Source organism: Engraulis encrasicolus, chromosome 20 (genome assembly GCF_034702125.1).
Source record: "Engraulis encrasicolus isolate BLACKSEA-1 chromosome 20, IST_EnEncr_1.0, whole genome shotgun sequence".
NCBI lineage: Eukaryota > Metazoa > Chordata > Actinopteri > Clupeiformes > Engraulidae > Engraulis > Engraulis encrasicolus.
Genome location: NC_085876.1, coordinates 46,160,851 through 46,178,648, shown reverse-complemented (window position 1 = coordinate 46,178,648; position 17,798 = coordinate 46,160,851). Strand labels below are relative to the sequence as shown.

Sequence of the window (17,798 nt, the reverse complement as noted above, 5' to 3'; positions counted from 1 at the left end):
CCGCGGCAAGCGAAGACAGCTTACCTACAGCAAGCGAAGCAAGACAGCTTACCTACAGCAAGCGAAGCAAGATAGCTTACCTACAGCAAGCGAAGCAAGATAGCTCACCTACAGCAAGCGAAGCCAGATAACTTACCTACAGCAAGCAAAGCAAGATAGCTTACCTACAGCAAGCGAAGCAAGATAGCTTACCTACAGCAAGCGAAGCAAGACAGCTCACCTACAGCCTGCTTATTTCAGGACTTCAACTCTGTGGAGGGTGAGCTACAGCTTTTTCTTTTTACAGGTACTAAAATCATATTTGAGTGGAGGCAGTGGTGTAGTCTACGTAGAACGCGGGTATACGGAGTATACCCACTTCTAAATTTCAGGGATTTCAGTATACCCACTTAAAATTGGTTGATCCATTGTTTTGAATAGCACAAATATATACAGTATACCCACTTCAAAAAATGCACAAATATACAGTATACCCACCATGAAAAAGTAGACGACGCAAAACGCACCAGAAACAGAGGTGCTGGCAACTAGAAAATACAATTGCAGGAGGAGAGAAATGCCGCACACTCTCAAGTTAAATTAACAGTTTTTAATGTGACAACGTTTCGGCCTGTCGGCCTTCCTCAGGTCACGTGAAAAAATTACAAATAATATGTACATTGTTGACACACACACTTCAAATTTTAGGACATAGACATTGAAAAAGCACATCAGCAGGGAGAGTGATATTAACAAATGAGTGGCTAAAACTCCTACAGTAAGCAAACATTACAGCTTCTTTCTCAACCATTAACACTTAAAGGGACAGTTTGGTCAATTTCAACATGCAGTTGTAATGCTCACACTACCCTGGACTTGTCAGGGCCTGAGATTTTTTTTTCTTCTTCTTCAGCCGTTTCCGAGATCCTGGTCATTGTAATGGGGGCAGCTCTTTGTTTACATTTCAAAAAAACATTTTTATTTATTCCCAAAAACATCCAAAAGGTTATAAAACATCAGCAGACAACTAGCAAACAGCAGTACCTTTTGGGAAAATATTTGGAGTTGGCCTATGTTTCATTTTTAAAAAATGTAAACAAACGCTGCCCCCATTAGAATTGCTCATATCTCGGAAAGGGCTGAGCCGAAAAATGTGGCATCACCAGGTACTGACAAGTCAAGGGTAGCGTGAGCAATACAACTGCATGTTGAAATTGACCAAACTGTCCCTTTAAGACTTGAGGACAGTGGAACACTGAACAAAAACCACAGCAGGAGCTGACGAGTGCTTCCTTACAGTACAAGGAGTACTTACTACTACAGATTTTAGAGTGAGGAGTCCGCACACTTAAAATTCTTTTTTCCCATTTTTTAAAAATTCCTTGGCAGGGTAGAATGACATTTCAACTGTTGTCTTGATCAGATTTTCTACCAGATTCTTTGTTCTGCACCTTTTCCTTGGCTACGCACAATCTTCACCTTCAAACTTTTACTTACCACAAAATCCCTCTTATAGGAGAAGTCCAGTTTTTTTAACATTAAGGCCATTTTCTGAGTGGTCTGCAATGTTTTAGAGTCCCCCTCACCGTTTATTTCATGTTTGCTGCACTCTCTGTTATTTGGCTGATTTGGATTTTATCTCAACCAGCTTTAGAATGGTCGTCTATGGGCACCTGCAACTCTGTTCTTAAAATCACTTTAAACATTTGTTTTTGGAAGTCTACAGCTCTCAAAGTGGTTAGGGGTGTTCACTAGCAGTCCCTAACAAGTGTCAAGGCAAAATATGGCTTCTGTCATTTTTTATTTGCCATTTTGTGAAAGAAAGTGAAAGTGAAAGTGAAACTTAACTTACAAATTGCTACATAAAACACACATAAAACACGACAGATGCCATATTTCGCTACAAAAATTGTCAAGGAACACCAGTGAATACTGCTGAACACTTGGTGAGTTGCATATTCTTGAAAACAAATGTTAAAGGTGATTTTAAGAACAGAGTAGTAGGTGCCCATAGACGGCCATTCTAAAGCTGGTTGAGATCAAATCCAAATAAGCCAAATAACAGAGACTGCAGCAAACATGAAATAAACGGTGAGGGGGACTCTAAAACATTGCAGACCACTCAGAAAATGGCCTTAATGTTCAAAAAACTGGACTTCTCCTTTAACTCACACTCTGATTATTTCTCGCCACCCCACAGACTTAATACCTGACTTAAGACTTGAAGACTACATCGCAGCATGAAGCTGAAGCTCCCGAACCCGGGTCTGGACCAGCGGATCCCGTCCCATGCCGACCTGGAGCGGCTGGAGGTGGAGGAGGCGGACAGCAGGCCCAAATGGGACAACAAGACCCAGTACATGCTCACCTGCGTGGGCTTCTGCGTGGGGCTCGGCAACGTCTGGAGGTTCCCGTACCTGTGCCAGAGTCACGGAGGAGGTGAGTAAGGTCATCGCTGATCAGAAATGGAGTAGAAAAGGGTCTACAATTATTTTTCCGCCAAGGGCCAAAATATGTAGCCCAAATTTGGCTGAGGGGGCCAAACAAGTCGCCCGACCACTGATATAACACATACGTTTTTGTTTGTCCCAACCTCATGGCGGGCCAAATGTTTGTCAGAATGGGTCCGGATCTGGCCCGCGGGACGCCATTTGAGACCACTGGTGTAGAGAGGTGGTGTGTATCCTTCGTAAACTAGACTCTAGTCTAGAGCAGTGGTTCCCAACCTATGGGTCGGGACCCACCTTATGGGTCGCCAAAGATCCACAGGGGGTCGCGGAGCCCTCTTGATTGTAAGGGGTTTAATTTTAAATATATATAGCCCATGTTGAATAAAAGACAAAGAATTTAACTAATAAATGCATAGAAGCAACAAATTGTAAGTGCCACATTAAACATTTATTCTATATTTGACCAAAGACGAATTGAGGAATAAAATAACTAAAATTAGTTTTTGCAGGAAACAGAGGGCATCTTGTGACTCCTTCTCGTGCGGGCGCTCGCGTGGTTCACCAAAGCTTACAATAGTAAAAACATGGGTCCCTTAAGAAAAAGGTTGGGAACCACTGGTCTAGATGAACCCTTGCGGCAGAGAAAAAATATATTAGTCAAGGGGTGCTGAGGCTCTCTGCGCTAATTTTCCACACATATGGGCAACGCAGCCCAAGGGTAGCCCAGTTTGAATCCGACCTGGGTCATTTCTCAACCAACCCCATCTCTTTCTCTCAACCCTTTACTGTGATCGAGAGTGTTCAGATGATATGTCAATATTATACAATCATGAAGGATATGGATCTGAATTTCTTTATTGAATGTGCATGACAATATCCAGAGTATTAACATTAGGTCTCAGTCAGTGTCTTTATGCTGGCTGCGAGGCCATGTCATATCGATTTTCTGTTCTCACGTCTTACTTTAAAAAAAATTATCATGGGTTCACATTGTGAAATCTACACACCAAAGTCAAATACTGCTCTCTGTGGTTTTACTCGCAAAAGTGTTGATTTAACATAGAAACATTTACAGTGTGTGTATAGTGTGAGAAGTGGTAGACATTTTCCATAGATGTACATTTCCTGTTGACTGAACCTACTGTGCACTTACACACAGGCGCGGTTCTGGCATAGAGGCGTTGCTAGGCAACCGCCTTAGGCCCCGCCTTAGCCCCCCAAATTTAGGGGCCCCCTCTGACTGGGAGCGGAAAATTTCACATAGTAATTAGGGCCCCTTTGGACAGTAATTCACAAATAAATGGTAATTTTCATAAATAATGAATTTTGTATGTTTAAATTGGAAATAAGAGCAACACAATACATTACAAACAAATACAGATCCCGTGCACACCCCTCTCTTTCGTGTTAAAATGGAATATTCCATCCATGCATGCCATGTGCGCGAGACGAGTTCCAAAACATTCGCTACGTTCCCACACAACATGCCTGCGCATATCTGCACCGCTCAAATGCGCACAATGCGTAATTACGGCGCATTCGGAACGCACTGTGAGTGCGCATTGCTGCCCATATATGCGCAGCGGGTCCCTCCGCGAACGCGCTGAAGAGGGAAGCGACTCAAGCGAGGTGACTGACATTTCTAGGTGGTGAACAGACATGCGAGTTTTGTGCTTTCCTGAATATGGATAACACTGTGCGTAAATGTTTTAAAACTCCAACATCGGTAACTTTGGATAACCCACGACATGACATGTTAGAAGCCTGGACTATCTCCGTGGATCGGACAGCGACAAGGAAACGGTGCCCTACACTGTAGCACTAGCAGGTCAACTACTGTGGCTATCCCCACTGATGGATCTGTGAATGGCCGCGGCACTGATAACCCCAAGTTTTGTTGAATGAATACCTCGTGAGATATTTTGTTTCAAAAAGGCGTTACTTTTCCTCTAGATGTGAACTGGAATTGGCTCGAGTAAGTTATTCCATTGAAAAGGACACAGCCTTTAAGCGCTTGCAGACGGTGCATCGGTTACTGTATCATCAGACAACCTTCTCAATCTCTCTGAAATGATTTCAGAAACATGCTGTCGAAATTTTGAAAGGCTTAAACAAGCATGCAGCTTTCAAGGAACATTCTGTAACTTGATGCGATGTGGCGAGATTTAGAACATCGCAGAATTAGCTGACATGTCAGCCATAACTCCAGTAGATATGCTGGAGTTTTTAATAATGAACTGCGTTACGTGGCGATATTGCTGGCTAGTTCTGGATGCTAACAGGAGGTGATGTGGAAGTTCAGCCTGGAGAAACGCCGACGTGATTGACAAAAGACAGCGCACTCTACTCATAGTAAGTCACATTGATTGTGTGTGTGTGCGCGCGCGCTTGTGTGTGTGATGGCAATTGGAACTATTGCACTATTGCTACTTCTACTATGCCTCAGTTGGTTGGTTTGGAATTCACCCGCCGTGGTGTTTTGTTTTGTAGCCAATTCAGTTTGAGATGCTTGCTGCTCGCCGTTCAATACCTCATGTGCACACGCAGTTGGTGGTGTGGCGGTGGTGGCATTTGGGCAAAATGATACACTGCAATCTTACTGTCTATTTTTATTTGTGTCGTTGAACTTTGATTACGTGAAATATAATCGGGTGGGACTACACGTCCGGGAGTGATAGAAACACCTGGGACTACACGTCCGGGAGCGATCTCAGTTGGGAGTGTCCATCTACCACCGTGTGTTTGCCACTGCAATGGTCTGGGTAGAGAGAGAGAGAGAGAGAGAGAGAGAGAGAGAGAGAGAGAGAGAGAGAAGCCTTTGATGCCCATGTGTAATTGATTGATGTGCATGTGAAGATTGCAATGTTGAATATGTCAACATTGAATGCTGTCTAAATGTCTAAAGCAAAACTTGGCCCAAGCACATTATGTTCAGGAGGTCTTCTGACTGTTGTAGAGAGCTTAGTTTTTGAATTGTGTATCTGTGATACAGAAGATGCTGTGAGCTAAGCATCTCTTAGCAAGCCTATTAGGGTATTATTATTATTTTTCAAGGGGGGGGTACACACTTGGGTGGGCCGGTGGGCCGATGGGCCCCCTAGCTAACTTCGCCTTAGGCCCCCAAATTGCTAAGTCCGCCACTGCTTACACACAGTGTTGCCAGGTTGGGCTGTTTCCCGCTGCTTAGGATGGCCTTGTGCGGGTAAAAATGGCATTTATTACCCCCCCCCCCAACTTTTGCCATAGAAATCAATAGAATTGGGCGGAATTTTGTGCTTCTAGGCGGGTTTTGAGCATTTTTTGGGCTGGAAATCACCAGCCTCATCTGGCAACACTGCTTACACATTCCCCAGGGCAGCTCCTCGCGTTGTGAAGACGAAGAGAAGTCTCTCTGTTAACCCATTTCAGCCTTGAGCCCTTTTTGGGGAAACGGTGCTCTTTCCCTATTAAAACCTAAATATCTCAGCCTCCGAAGCATATTAACACATGAAATAAGTTGCATTTAAAAGCTAGAATCTTCATTTTGCACTAGAATGTGTTCATCCAGTTCTAACATAATCACATTTTCAATAAAACAGCTGAAATCTCAAGAACCTGAATTCAGCGTCCAGGTCGCTCCAGGACACAACGGGTTAAAAAAACCAGGAGCACACAGTGTTCAATTCATTACCTTCACTTAGGCCTAAAGCCAACGCACGCTAATTTGGGCCGTAAAAGTGAAATCACACTAAAAGGGACATTGGTGTTCAGTTAGTAGATAGACGAATATGGCCTGTAAAGAGACAACAACCACTGCTCTGCCAACCATTACGATGCATTAGTGACCCATTGTGTAGCCAACGCACACACCCAAACACACACATTGGTCATGTGCAGATGGCAATACAACCCTCATTAAAGAACTGGTAAACACCTGACACACACATGCAGACACTCTCACACACACACACACACACACACACACACACACACACACACACACACACACACACACACACACACACACACACACACACACACACACACACATGCAGACACACTCACACACATGTATGCATGCACAACACACACACACACACACACACACATGCAGACACACTCACACACATGTATGCACGCACACACACTCTGTTAATGAGGGAATAGCGTGCAAGGTCATCATGAAGCATTGAGATCTTATCTGATATCTTTTATAGTGTGGTGTGTGTGTGTGTGTGTGTGTGTGTCTGTCTGTGTGTGTGTGTGTGTCTGTCTGTCTGTCTGTCTGTGTGTGAGAGAGAGAGAGAGAGAGAGTGAGTGTGTGTTCATGCGTACATGCGTGGGAGTTTGTGTGTGCCTGCATGTGTGTGTGGGGGGGGTTACAGCCTGCTCAGAGTTAATGTGTGTGTGTGTACGCGCGTGCGTGCGTGCATGCATGTGTGTGCATGCGCAGGAGTTTGTGTGTGCGTGTGTGTGTGGGTGTACAGCCTGCTCAGAGTTGTTGTGTGTGTGTGTGTTTGGGACAAGGACACCATGCGTAGGGGCACGTGAGCACTGAGCAGCACCACTGTAGCATTCAAAGGGCTACCACAAGCAGGGCCGGATTAATGCACAGGCTAGATATGGCTGCAGCCTAGGGCCCCCCACCTGCCAGGGGCCCCCACAGGCTAGATATGGCTGCAGCCTAGGGCCCCCACCTGTCAGGGGCCCCCACAGGCTAGATATGGCTGCAGCCTAGGGCCCCCACCTGCCAGGGGCCCCCACAGGCTAGATATGGCTGCAGCCTATGGGCCCCCACCTGCCAAGGGACCCCCCCACAGGCTAGATATGGCTGCAGCCTAGGGACCCCATCTGATAGGGCCCCCCACAGGCTAGATATGGCTGCAGCCTAGGGGCCCCCACCTGCTAGATATGGCTGCCCGCCAAGGGGTCCCAACCTGCCAGGGGCCCCCACAGGCTAGATATGGCTGCAGCCTAGGGGCCCCCACCTGCTAGGGGCCCCAACAGGCTAGATATGGCTGCAGCCTAGGGCCCCCAACCTGCTAGGGGCCCCCACAGGCTAGACATGGCTGCAACCTAGTAGGGCCCCCCACCTGCTAGGGGGCGCCTGATTGTCCAAAAGTGTAAAATTGCTGAATTGTGACAAGATGCAATATTGAAAAAACACATCTGTTGTGTGGAGTACAGTTGGTAGACATGTCATCCTGATTTTCTAGCTCGTAATTAGGACGTCGCTGGCTATGTACATGTCTCGCTAAATTTGCCTTCCAGGGGGGCCCACAGCAACCTGTAGCCTAGGGGCCCCTGGCCAGCTTAATCCGGCTCTGACCACAAGACACGTGTGCTGCTGTGAGACAAAGCCAGGCAAGGCCAGGCAAAGTTATTTCTATGGCCCATTTATTACACTAACAGGCCTAGGACAAAGCCATCTGAACACCAATGAACAGCCAATGAACAGATAAGGATGGCATGAGGTCACACTTTTCAATTGCAGTGTCAGGTTTGTTTTTAATTCAGGAAGCAATTACATCGTAAACCGAAGAAGCATTATATCTGTTAAGCTTTCATATCAGAACATTGAAATCTCAAAATTATTTCTTTGACCATTGCTGACAAGGGCAAACTGATTGTTTGAACACAACTCAGTCAGCAAGTCTGAAACATGAGCGATTATCTGATGAGCACTATACTGCATCATGCTGATCATAGAAATGACATTTTTGTTCATCAAACGTGAAAAAGGACAGATAGTGTTTCATCTAGAGATGCACCGGATCCGGATCCGGTTCCGGATCCGACAGGATAATACGGTTTTTCACAGGATCCGGGTCCGGCAGCATCTTAAGCAGTGGATCCTTTATCCGGCATGTTACCTAAAAATCAGGATCTGGTGCATCTCTAGCCTAGGCTTTTCAGTCAGTCTTTCACAATCCCAATCATTGCATGGAGTGAAAGCCCTTTGGAAGTTGCAGGCAGTGTGGCAATAAGCCAATGAGTCTAAAAAATAGTTTGAGGCAACGTAATAAAAAGGGCTCATGTGTGCGAGTAGACTTGGATGAAGGTGTTCGTCCGCCGGTTGGTTCTGGACCGTAGGCTCCCGTACCTCTTTCCAGAGGGCAGGAGATGGATCAGGTTGTGTGCTGGGTGGGTCTCATCCCTCACAATTGTGAGGACTTTGCGGGTGAGGCGGCTGGTGTAGATGTCTTGTAGGGAGTGTAAAAGGTGCCTTGATGATCCTCCCAGCTGTCTTCACTATGCGTTGCAGGGCTTTCCTGTTGTAGTCAGTGCAGCTCCCGCCCCACACAGTGATACAGCTGGTGATGATGCTTTCAATGGTTCCTCTGTAGAAGTTGCAGCATGTGCCTGTAGGTACCGTACCTACTGTATGCTTGTATGTAACTTACCTACTGTGTGTGTGTGTGTTGCCAGGTGCATTCATGAATATGCATTTCTACGGCATGTGCCTGTAGGTAACTTACCTACTGTATGTGTGTGTTCACAGGTGCGTTCATGACTCCTGTATTTCTACAGTAGATGCCTGTAGGTAACATACCTGTATGTGTGTGTTAACAGGTGCGTTCATGACTCCTGTATTTCTACAGTAGATGCCTGTAGGTAACAGACCTGTGTATGTGTGTTGCCAGGTGCGTTCATGATCCCCTTCCTGATCCTGCTGGTGCTGGAGGGGATTCCTCTGCTGCATCTGGAGTTTGCCATCGGCCAGAGACTCAGGAGTGGCAGTGTGGGGGTCTGGAGTTCCATACATCCTTACCTGGCCGGAGTTGGTGAGTACAGCTACCTACTGCTACCTACCAGTGATGCGCGGGCTGACCCGAAAGCAGCGGGCGCTTGCAATTAACTGCGGTCGACCGCAGGCACGGGTTATGAAATATTATTTTTAATGAAATTCGGGTCGGGTGCGGTCGGTCAGGACCTTTGAAATGATGCCGAATTTTAAAGTAGGCTATATGCTAGCCAATAGGCTATAGTTTACTTTAGCAGACAGGGACATTTTTTGCGAAATAGATCAAAGTTTATATGGCTGAATAACTACGATGGTGCCACGCGCTCTGCAGGAGACTTAATGAGGCTCCTGCGTCGGCCGAATATCTTCTGCGCGCAACTGGTGCAGCAGGTGCAACCATTGAGTGCATTTTGAAGAACACAGAGGGTGCTCTCTAAACAGTGCAGTGATGGATATAGCCTACATATTTTCTTATACAATTGTAATGGTTTCGCGCTCATGGGTTGCTTACAGAGTTTGTTTTCATTTCCTGTGTCGTACCATGACTACGAGGCAATCCACTTGACGGCTGGCTCCGTCTGCTCACCAACCTACAGATTAATTTTCTCCATGTATCCAAACGACGATGTTGCCGAAATAAACAGGTGACCGTCGGCAGTCCTCATTGCATGGCCTCGGTTCAAAAATCCAACATGTCCTGTTGAAATGCACAGCTGTCTTGTTCTTGACGCAAATTCCTTTTTTAAGACCTTTATTGACGTGATTGTGCTTTGCCAATGACGCTAGGGTGTTCATAAAGACGCACGGCTACTATTTTCAAAGGCGGGTCGGGAAGCGGGCCGGGTCAATATTTTTTCATGAATATTTCTTGCGGGCAGGGCAAGCGGGCGGACTAGGGAAAAAAGCGGTCGGGTGTGTCTTGTTTTTTCGTCGACCCGCGCATCACTGCTACCTACCCTTGCGAGGGGCAGCCGTGGCCTAGTGGTTAGAGAGTTGGTCTTTCAATCTAGGGGTCACCAGTTGAATCCCCCATGACCTCTCTTAACCCCACATTGCTCCAGGGACTGTAAAAAATACCTTGAAAAATAATAGTTGGAAGTGTGGGGGTCTGGAGGTCCATACATCCCTACCTGGCCGGAGTTGGTGAGTTCAGCTACCTACTGTATCAGGACTGGACTGGGACCACAAACCAGGCCTGCACATTTTTAAAAAGAAAATGTTTTTTTAGGGTCTTTTATGGCTTTATTTGACAGGACAGTGTGAGATGGTGAAAGGAAGCGAGTGGGACAGAGAGACGGGGGAGGATCGGGAAATGACCCCAGACGGACTCGAACCGGGGTCCCCGAGGGCATGCAAGCCCAAATGTGGGGGGCTTAGTGCGGTGCGTCACAGCGCGCCCCCTCAGCATGGGCATTTTTGGCATAGGCCAGCCCCTCACCCCCACCCCCATACTACAATCATGATGGGCTCAGTCAACTGTATGTTATGGATGCAGCAATGGGCCGTCCCATCCATCTATATTGTGGGCAGTGGTGTAGTCTACCTAGAACGCGGGTATACGGAGTATACCCACTTCTAAATTTCAGGGATTTCAGTATACCCACTTAAAATTGATTGATCCATTGTTTTGAATAGCACAAATATATACAGTATACCCACTTCAAAAAAAATCTCAAATATACAGTATACCCACCATAAAAAAGTAGACTACACCACTGATTGTGGGCCTGGGAAACTTTGAAACAAACAAACAAACAACATAAAACCCAAACGCATCGACCCCTGTACTGATGACTGGCGGCCCACGGGGAAAATGCCCTGTACGCCAGATTACCAGTCCAGGCCTGCACTGCATGAAAGTGGCTGTGTTAACAGAATGCTTTTAATTCTGAATTAATGATTCAGAATTAGATAGTTTTGTCAAGTTTACGTTGCACTTTCAATGAATGGCGAACTATGTGGTTACATGATACATGACGGTTTTGTTTTTCATTTTCTAATCTTTTTATTTATACTATCTATTCATTGACTGGGGGAGACTACACCCCCCCAGCTCAATCCCATTGACAATCGTCAACCATAATAAATATGTATACAGTGTAGTTCGGCCCCTTTACTAGGAGGAATTTGACAAAACTGGCCCTCCTTGACATTTAATTGAATAGCCCTGCCCTATATCTTCAGGCGCTTGGGATAAAAGTAATATTACTGTATTAGGGTTTTCACACCTGGTCCCCTTTAAGTGAACCAAACTCGGTCCTCTTTAAGTGGACCAAAAAAGCGAACTGACAGCAAAAGGACTCAGTTCTGTTTTTTTTTCATATTGTGAGTGTATTACAAAAAGAACTGGCTGATCGTTCTGGTCCTGGTAGGCTTTTATGGTGTGTCACTCTTCTTTTTTGATCACACCCGGTCCTCTAGAGCCCTCCTCAAGTGATTACACCTAGCCACACGTGTAACTTGTCGCAACTCATAAGCGAACCAAACTGAGACCATGTCAACCAAGGTCTCAGTACGGTTCTCTTCTGAGGGGTCTGGGTATGCTTAAGAGCGTTCACATATGCGGCAAAAATGCTGAGTCACTACTCTGAGTTCGCTTAGACGGCTGAAAGGGACCAGGTGTGAAAACGCTGTATGTGCTATGTATTTGTCCACAGGCGTTGCTTCTATGATGGTGTCCTTCATGGTGGGCATGTACTACAACACCATCATCGCCTGGGTCATGTGGTATTTCTTCAACTCCTTCCAGGACCCGTTGCCATGGAGCCAGTGCCCCCTCAATGAAAACAGAACAGGTGCGACCCTTTTCGACTGTGTTTTTTTCAACTTAGCTCTTTGGAGTGTTATGTAGTCACTTTATTCCAAAATTGTGAAAGAGAATGCACAACTGGGAAAGTCCAACTCCCATTGTCATCGTGACTCCACAGCACACAAGTGTTCACTGTACACTGCACACAACAAAATTGCATTTATGCCTTGCCCGTGCAAGGGGGCAGCAGTGCGGTGGGACGGTACCATGTTCAGTCAGGGTACCTCAGTCATGGAGGAGGATGGGGGAGAGCACTGGTTAATTACTCCCCCCACCAACCTGGTTGGGAGTTCAACCGGCAACCTTTGGGCTCCAAGTCTGACGCCGTAGCCGCTTAATCCTTGACCGTATACCTCACAACATAGTGTGTGAGTTACAGTGTTATATCTCGTCATAATCAAAGGCGATGACAACAATCTATTTTATAGGTCTTTAAAGAATCAATTCTTACATTCTCTGCGATCTGTTGGTATGCCTTCCTTAATGTTAAGAGCAAGAATGCCATATCAAAGATTATTAAGGTTTGTAATAAGCAATATTTGTAATAAGCAATATTACTGGTGTTCAACAGAAAAGCATGACTGCGCTGTACGAGGAACAGGTAATAAGGAAGGCCGAATGTATTTTAGAAAATTACTCCCATCCCCTGCATAAGGAATTCCAGTTTTTACCTTCTGGTTCCCGCTTTAAATGCCCATTAACTAGGACAAATAGATATAAAAATTCATTTTTACCCTCTGCTATTCAGCTGCTAAATTCCACTAGGAAGCATAGATAGCCATGAGTGGTATGCAGGGGCGTAGCACCAAATTTGGGGCCCTAGGAACAACTTCTTTCATGGGCCCCCCCTACTCATCCCCCTACTCACAACCCCCCAAACACAACCAACACCCCCCAGCCCCCCCCCCGCGCGAATTCGCAACTGATATTGTCATCCTCCTTGCCTTCCTCAGAAAACCCCTCTAGACCCATGCTTTCCTCCCCTTCACTTGAATCATCCTCATTTTCAATCATATGATAGCCTATCACCAGTTGTGAAAAGTCTGCTATCATATTCATAGAGATGACTTTTAATCACTTCATCACTATGGTGTGAGGGGGAGGAGAGAGACTGGTAAATCTCTCTTCACAATGCATTTAGCCTAATATTTCGTGCACTAAGGACACATGAGACATTGATAAAGAACTGAACTTTCTTCAATATGCATCCCTGAACAGAAACACACGCGCTCGCGCACACATTCATTCACTTGCACTGGCCCGCTGCACGCACCCGCACGTCATTTGTCCGTTAGTTGTTTTTTGGGAGAGCAAGGAATAGAGAATCAGCTGTGATTTACTGGCAGAAGCTTACTATGGAATGTCGCTTAAAATAGGCTGGAACAAAAGTATCGCTGTTTGGATTTGATGCCGTTATTCTCAACCTTTTAAAATCAGGGCACCCCGAACCTAGTCACATAGAAATCATTATTTATTAGGCTACTGCATAGGCTATAGTTTCAGATTTAAATTGGCCAGTAACTATTTCACAGTAGCCTACCTTAAATAGGGTAATTGTCATGAGCACTCAATGCAGATAGGCTACCTGCTCAGCACGGAGGTAGCTACTCTGCCTATCTTTTGTCTTGCGCTTTGCGCAGATTAGAATGGCGTCAGCAGCATTCAAAACGCAGACTGGTGCCCCGTCAAAATCTCGTCATTAATTTACCACACTTCAGCTACAACGGACATTGTCAGATGGCCAGGGAAAGTAACCAGAGATTTCCTATTGAGAGTGTTGAGACCGCAAAATGAAAGCAGAATGACGGTTCAGGACTGACAGCTCGCACCGCCACCTGACATTGGCAACTGATGAACGTGACTTGATTAATATCGTTACGAGGACATAATCAATCTGCAAATGTGATGCACCCGATTGAGAAACTGCTTTTCCTCAACATTAGGATATTAGGCTAGCGAAAATAGGCTCACCTTCTCTCAAGTTCGCACAATTTGCATCTGCTGTGACAGGGGGCATCTTCACGTTTGTGACATTTTCTTGATTCATTTTACAAATTAGCTTTGCTATTTGGATATTTGAACCAACATCGACCCTATGTTGGTCTTGTGACTTGTTATGAATATATCAAAGACAAATATGGGTTCAATAGACTATCACAATTATAGCCAAAAAATGATATAGGCCTATATTTTTTTAATCTGACTCCAGCTATCACAGTAGGCCACACGGAATGGGAATGAGATAACCTGTTAGCCTACTGTAGGCGGTAATTTTGACATTTGGGCTCACCTTTCTTGCAAGAAATCAGCAGCAGTTGCTTCATCTGGTTTCCCCTGTCTCTCTTGCCTTTCTATTCTTTTTGTGAAAGCCTGGTGTTTTAGACATCTTTCATTGCTAACCGGCTGCTGCGTTTAATGCCTAATGAAGTGAGTGAGTGTTGATTACGCATATTGTGCAATCAAAAGTCCGCGAGAGGGCGGACTAAACCAATGCGTACTGATTATGGGGGTGTTTGATATATATTGTAGCCTATTTGCAGGCTAGGATATCCAATTTAACAGATGTATTTCCAGAGAACATTGGAATTACATAAATTATCAACATATTTTGACATTATTGTAAAAAATAATGTTTCAAAAAGCAAAACAAGAAGAACATTTCCCATAGGGGCCCCCCGGTGGGCCCCCCAGGTGGGCTGGGCCCTGAGAATGAGTCGGGGTTTTCCCCCCCTGTTCCACGCCGCTGGTTGTATGTTTAGCTATTCTAAGCCCTACTCTGGAGATCTTTCTTTTAGATTACACATTTATCTTAACCCCTCCACCTTTTTATGCATTTTAAATGGTTATTTATGTCTGTTAAATGTTTTACGTGGGTGCGTGTGTGTGTGTACCGCCATTGCAAAACAAGTGCCCATACTGGGACAAATAAAGGCAGTGTTGTCACGTTGAACCATCTGACAGTAAATTATAACTCTCTGTCTCCCCCCTCAGGAGTGGTAGCAGAATGCATCAATGCCTCCTTTAGTGCCATTCATATGCAGTATATAATACATTTATATTTATAAACATAAAATATTTGTGACCTTTTTCATGAATAGTTACCACCACCATCAAATTCCATCAAGTGTTCATTATGACTTGGGAAATTGCACTTTTCACACATGAAAAGGTGGAAATTTGGCAGTAGGCACTGCACTTTCATTGAGCAGCATAATTGCAGTACCTACTCTGGCCACCATCCTACACAGTGAACCTTTAAATTATATGTATGTGCTACACAGATCCATTGACTTTCACTAGCTTAGCGACATACTCCCTCTTTTAACTTGTCTTAAAGCAAGACAATGCTCAACATGAAAAATAAGACACTTTACCACCTTTATAAACCCCCGCCAACAATTTTAACTGTATTAAGCCCCAAAATAGTGGCATACCCCTTTAATTACTTCTGGTACACATAGTAGGCCATGAACACCTTCACTACAACAGAGGTGAGCCTCTTTCTACGTTAATTTCCATTTCTCTGATCTACCTACAGATAATGGCCGCTACAGATTGCCGTAAAGGGGGGGGGGGTCACCTCTAGTGTTATTTTCTACCTCTATGCCTTCACTACAACTAAGCCTCTGTCTCCCTCTATAGATGTGGTGGAGGAGTGCGCCAGGAGCTCCTCGGTGGACTACTTCTGGTACAGGGAGACCCTGAACACCTCGGCCAGCATCGAGGACTCGGGAGGCCTGCAGTGGTGGATCGTGCTGAGCCTGGTGTGTGCCTGGACAGTGCTCTACGTCTGCTGCCTACGAGGCATCGAGACCACGGGGAAGGTGAGGAAGGATCAGGAAGTGCGCTCAACACCTTGTCTTCTTATACTTTACACTGGGTGCTTAACTTTGTCAATGAATGAACTCAAATCTCAAAAGAAAGTGAATAAAGAAGCACTCATCAGATTTCTTTTTTCACCCTTACACCCTTCTTCAGTGTGGATCGCCATTTCACACTGAAGAAAGGTGTAAGCCCGAAACGTCTGTGATGTGAGACGATTAAAAATGAAAAAAGAAATCTGATGAGTGTTCCTTTATTCACTTTCTTTTGAAAGATGAGGAAGATAAAATGTGTGACTGTGTGTTTGTGCTGTATCAACAAAACAAAAAATACAGATACATTGAGAGTAGGTTTTTTTTGCAATACAGGGGAGATGTTTAACAATTCTTTTGCCTTAGTTTCGTTACTGTATATAATTGCTTGAAGGACAAAAGGGGAAAGGTGCCAACTGCCTTTTTGAATACAATTCTAATTAATCTCTCTCTCTCTCTCTCTCTCTCTCTCTCTCTCTCTCTCTCTCTCTCTCTCTCTCTGTCCTCCAGGCAGTGTACATCACGTCCACTCTGCCATATGTGGTCCTCACCATCTTCCTGATCAGAGGGTTGACCCTGAAGGGTTCCACCACTGGGATAGTCTACCTCTTCACTCCCCAGGTGAGAATTAAGAGTGTGTGTGTGTTTTTTTTTAACATTCTAAAAAAACAATCTGTTCTATAACAATGCAAGATTCTAAAATTCCAAATTGTATTGTATGGCACCCGGAATTCTATAGAACTTTCACTGTGCCCGAACATTCCACACACCGGTGTGACGGTACACTCCTACAGCATCGGAATGCAAGTACAAACACTGTACACATGGGGGTGCTGTGGCTCATTGATTCCGACCCAAGGTCATTCCACTATCCTTCCCCATCTCTCTATTTCTTTACTTATTTCTGTATCTCTAACTATTCTTTCAAAATAATAAAAGTATAAAAGCCTATAATACAAATAATTATTTAAAGAAACACAGCAACCAAAAAACAACATTGTCCTGTACTGTACGTATGCTTACCGCGTCACAGACACATAACACACATGGCTGGACGCAAAGGAGAGGAGAGTTATTATATCAAACTGTTGTAATAATTACTCTACTTTATCTATTGTCTTTACCATCCTCAGCTGGAGGAGTTGATGAATCCTAAGACGTGGCTGGACGCCGGGGCCCAGGTCTTCTACTCCTTCTCTCTCGCCTTCGGAGGACTCATCTCCTTCTCCAGCTACAACTCTGTCCAGTAAGAGGATTACATTTTATTTATTTTTAAACTTATTTAATATCATTAATATGAAATAAAATGGAGGCTGCCCCCTTGCACGGGTGAGGCATGAATGCAATTTTCATTGTGTGCACTGTGCACTTGTGTGCTGTGGAGTGCTGTGTCACAATGACAATGGGAGTTGGAGTTTCCCAGTTGGGCTTTCACTTTCACGGCTTTTCATGAAATGTCATAGTTCAAGTATCAAGTACAAGAGAGTCCTTGTGCAAAAGCCTTCAGCAATACAGAGGCAGGAATAGATCAAAGATGAAAGTTCAGAAAACACTGCACACCCCTTACTGTTCTTTTCTCTTATTTTATTTTTTGAAGTGAACAGTGTGTTGCAAAACATGTTGTTCGCTTCATCTTTTATTAAAGAGTCTGTGTTATGTGTGGTATTAGGGGGTGGCTATTTGACCTCCCATCCTATATGTTTACAAACTATCGTAGAACCATAGTACTGATCCTTACTTACTCACGACTTTCTTTTATCCCTAAAGCTATGATATGGTCATACGGGTGCTGACATTGTGTTGATGTTAAGGTGTAACTGCTCCAAGAAAATGAAAAAAGAATGCCGCACACTCTGTTCCATGTTTTTATTGGTGAAGTGACGTTTTAGCCGTCTGGCCTTCTAAAGAAACGTCTCTTCACCAATAAAACATGGAGTAGAGTGTGCAGCATTCTTTTCATTTCTTTGACACTTGTATGGACA

The 17,798-nt window shown here is 44.8% G+C and overlaps 1 protein-coding gene across 1 annotated transcript in view; it reads left to right on the top strand.

Annotated features, from left to right (window-relative positions):
- The first annotated feature begins 2,219 nt into the window (after nt 1–2,219).
- The window catches only part of LOC134436065 (sodium-dependent neutral amino acid transporter B(0)AT1-like), a 36,245-nt gene continuing 20,666 nt past the window's right edge, over nt 2,220–17,798 (top strand). The window contains exons 1-6 of the mRNA XM_063185092.1: nt 2,220–2,418; nt 9,053–9,193; nt 11,811–11,948; nt 15,605–15,786; nt 16,327–16,437; nt 16,950–17,062. Coding sequence (XP_063041162.1) covers nt 2,220–2,418; nt 9,053–9,193; nt 11,811–11,948; nt 15,605–15,786; nt 16,327–16,437; nt 16,950–17,062 — 884 coding nt within the window. The remainder of the gene's footprint in view (nt 2,419–9,052; nt 9,194–11,810; nt 11,949–15,604; nt 15,787–16,326; nt 16,438–16,949; nt 17,063–17,798) is intronic.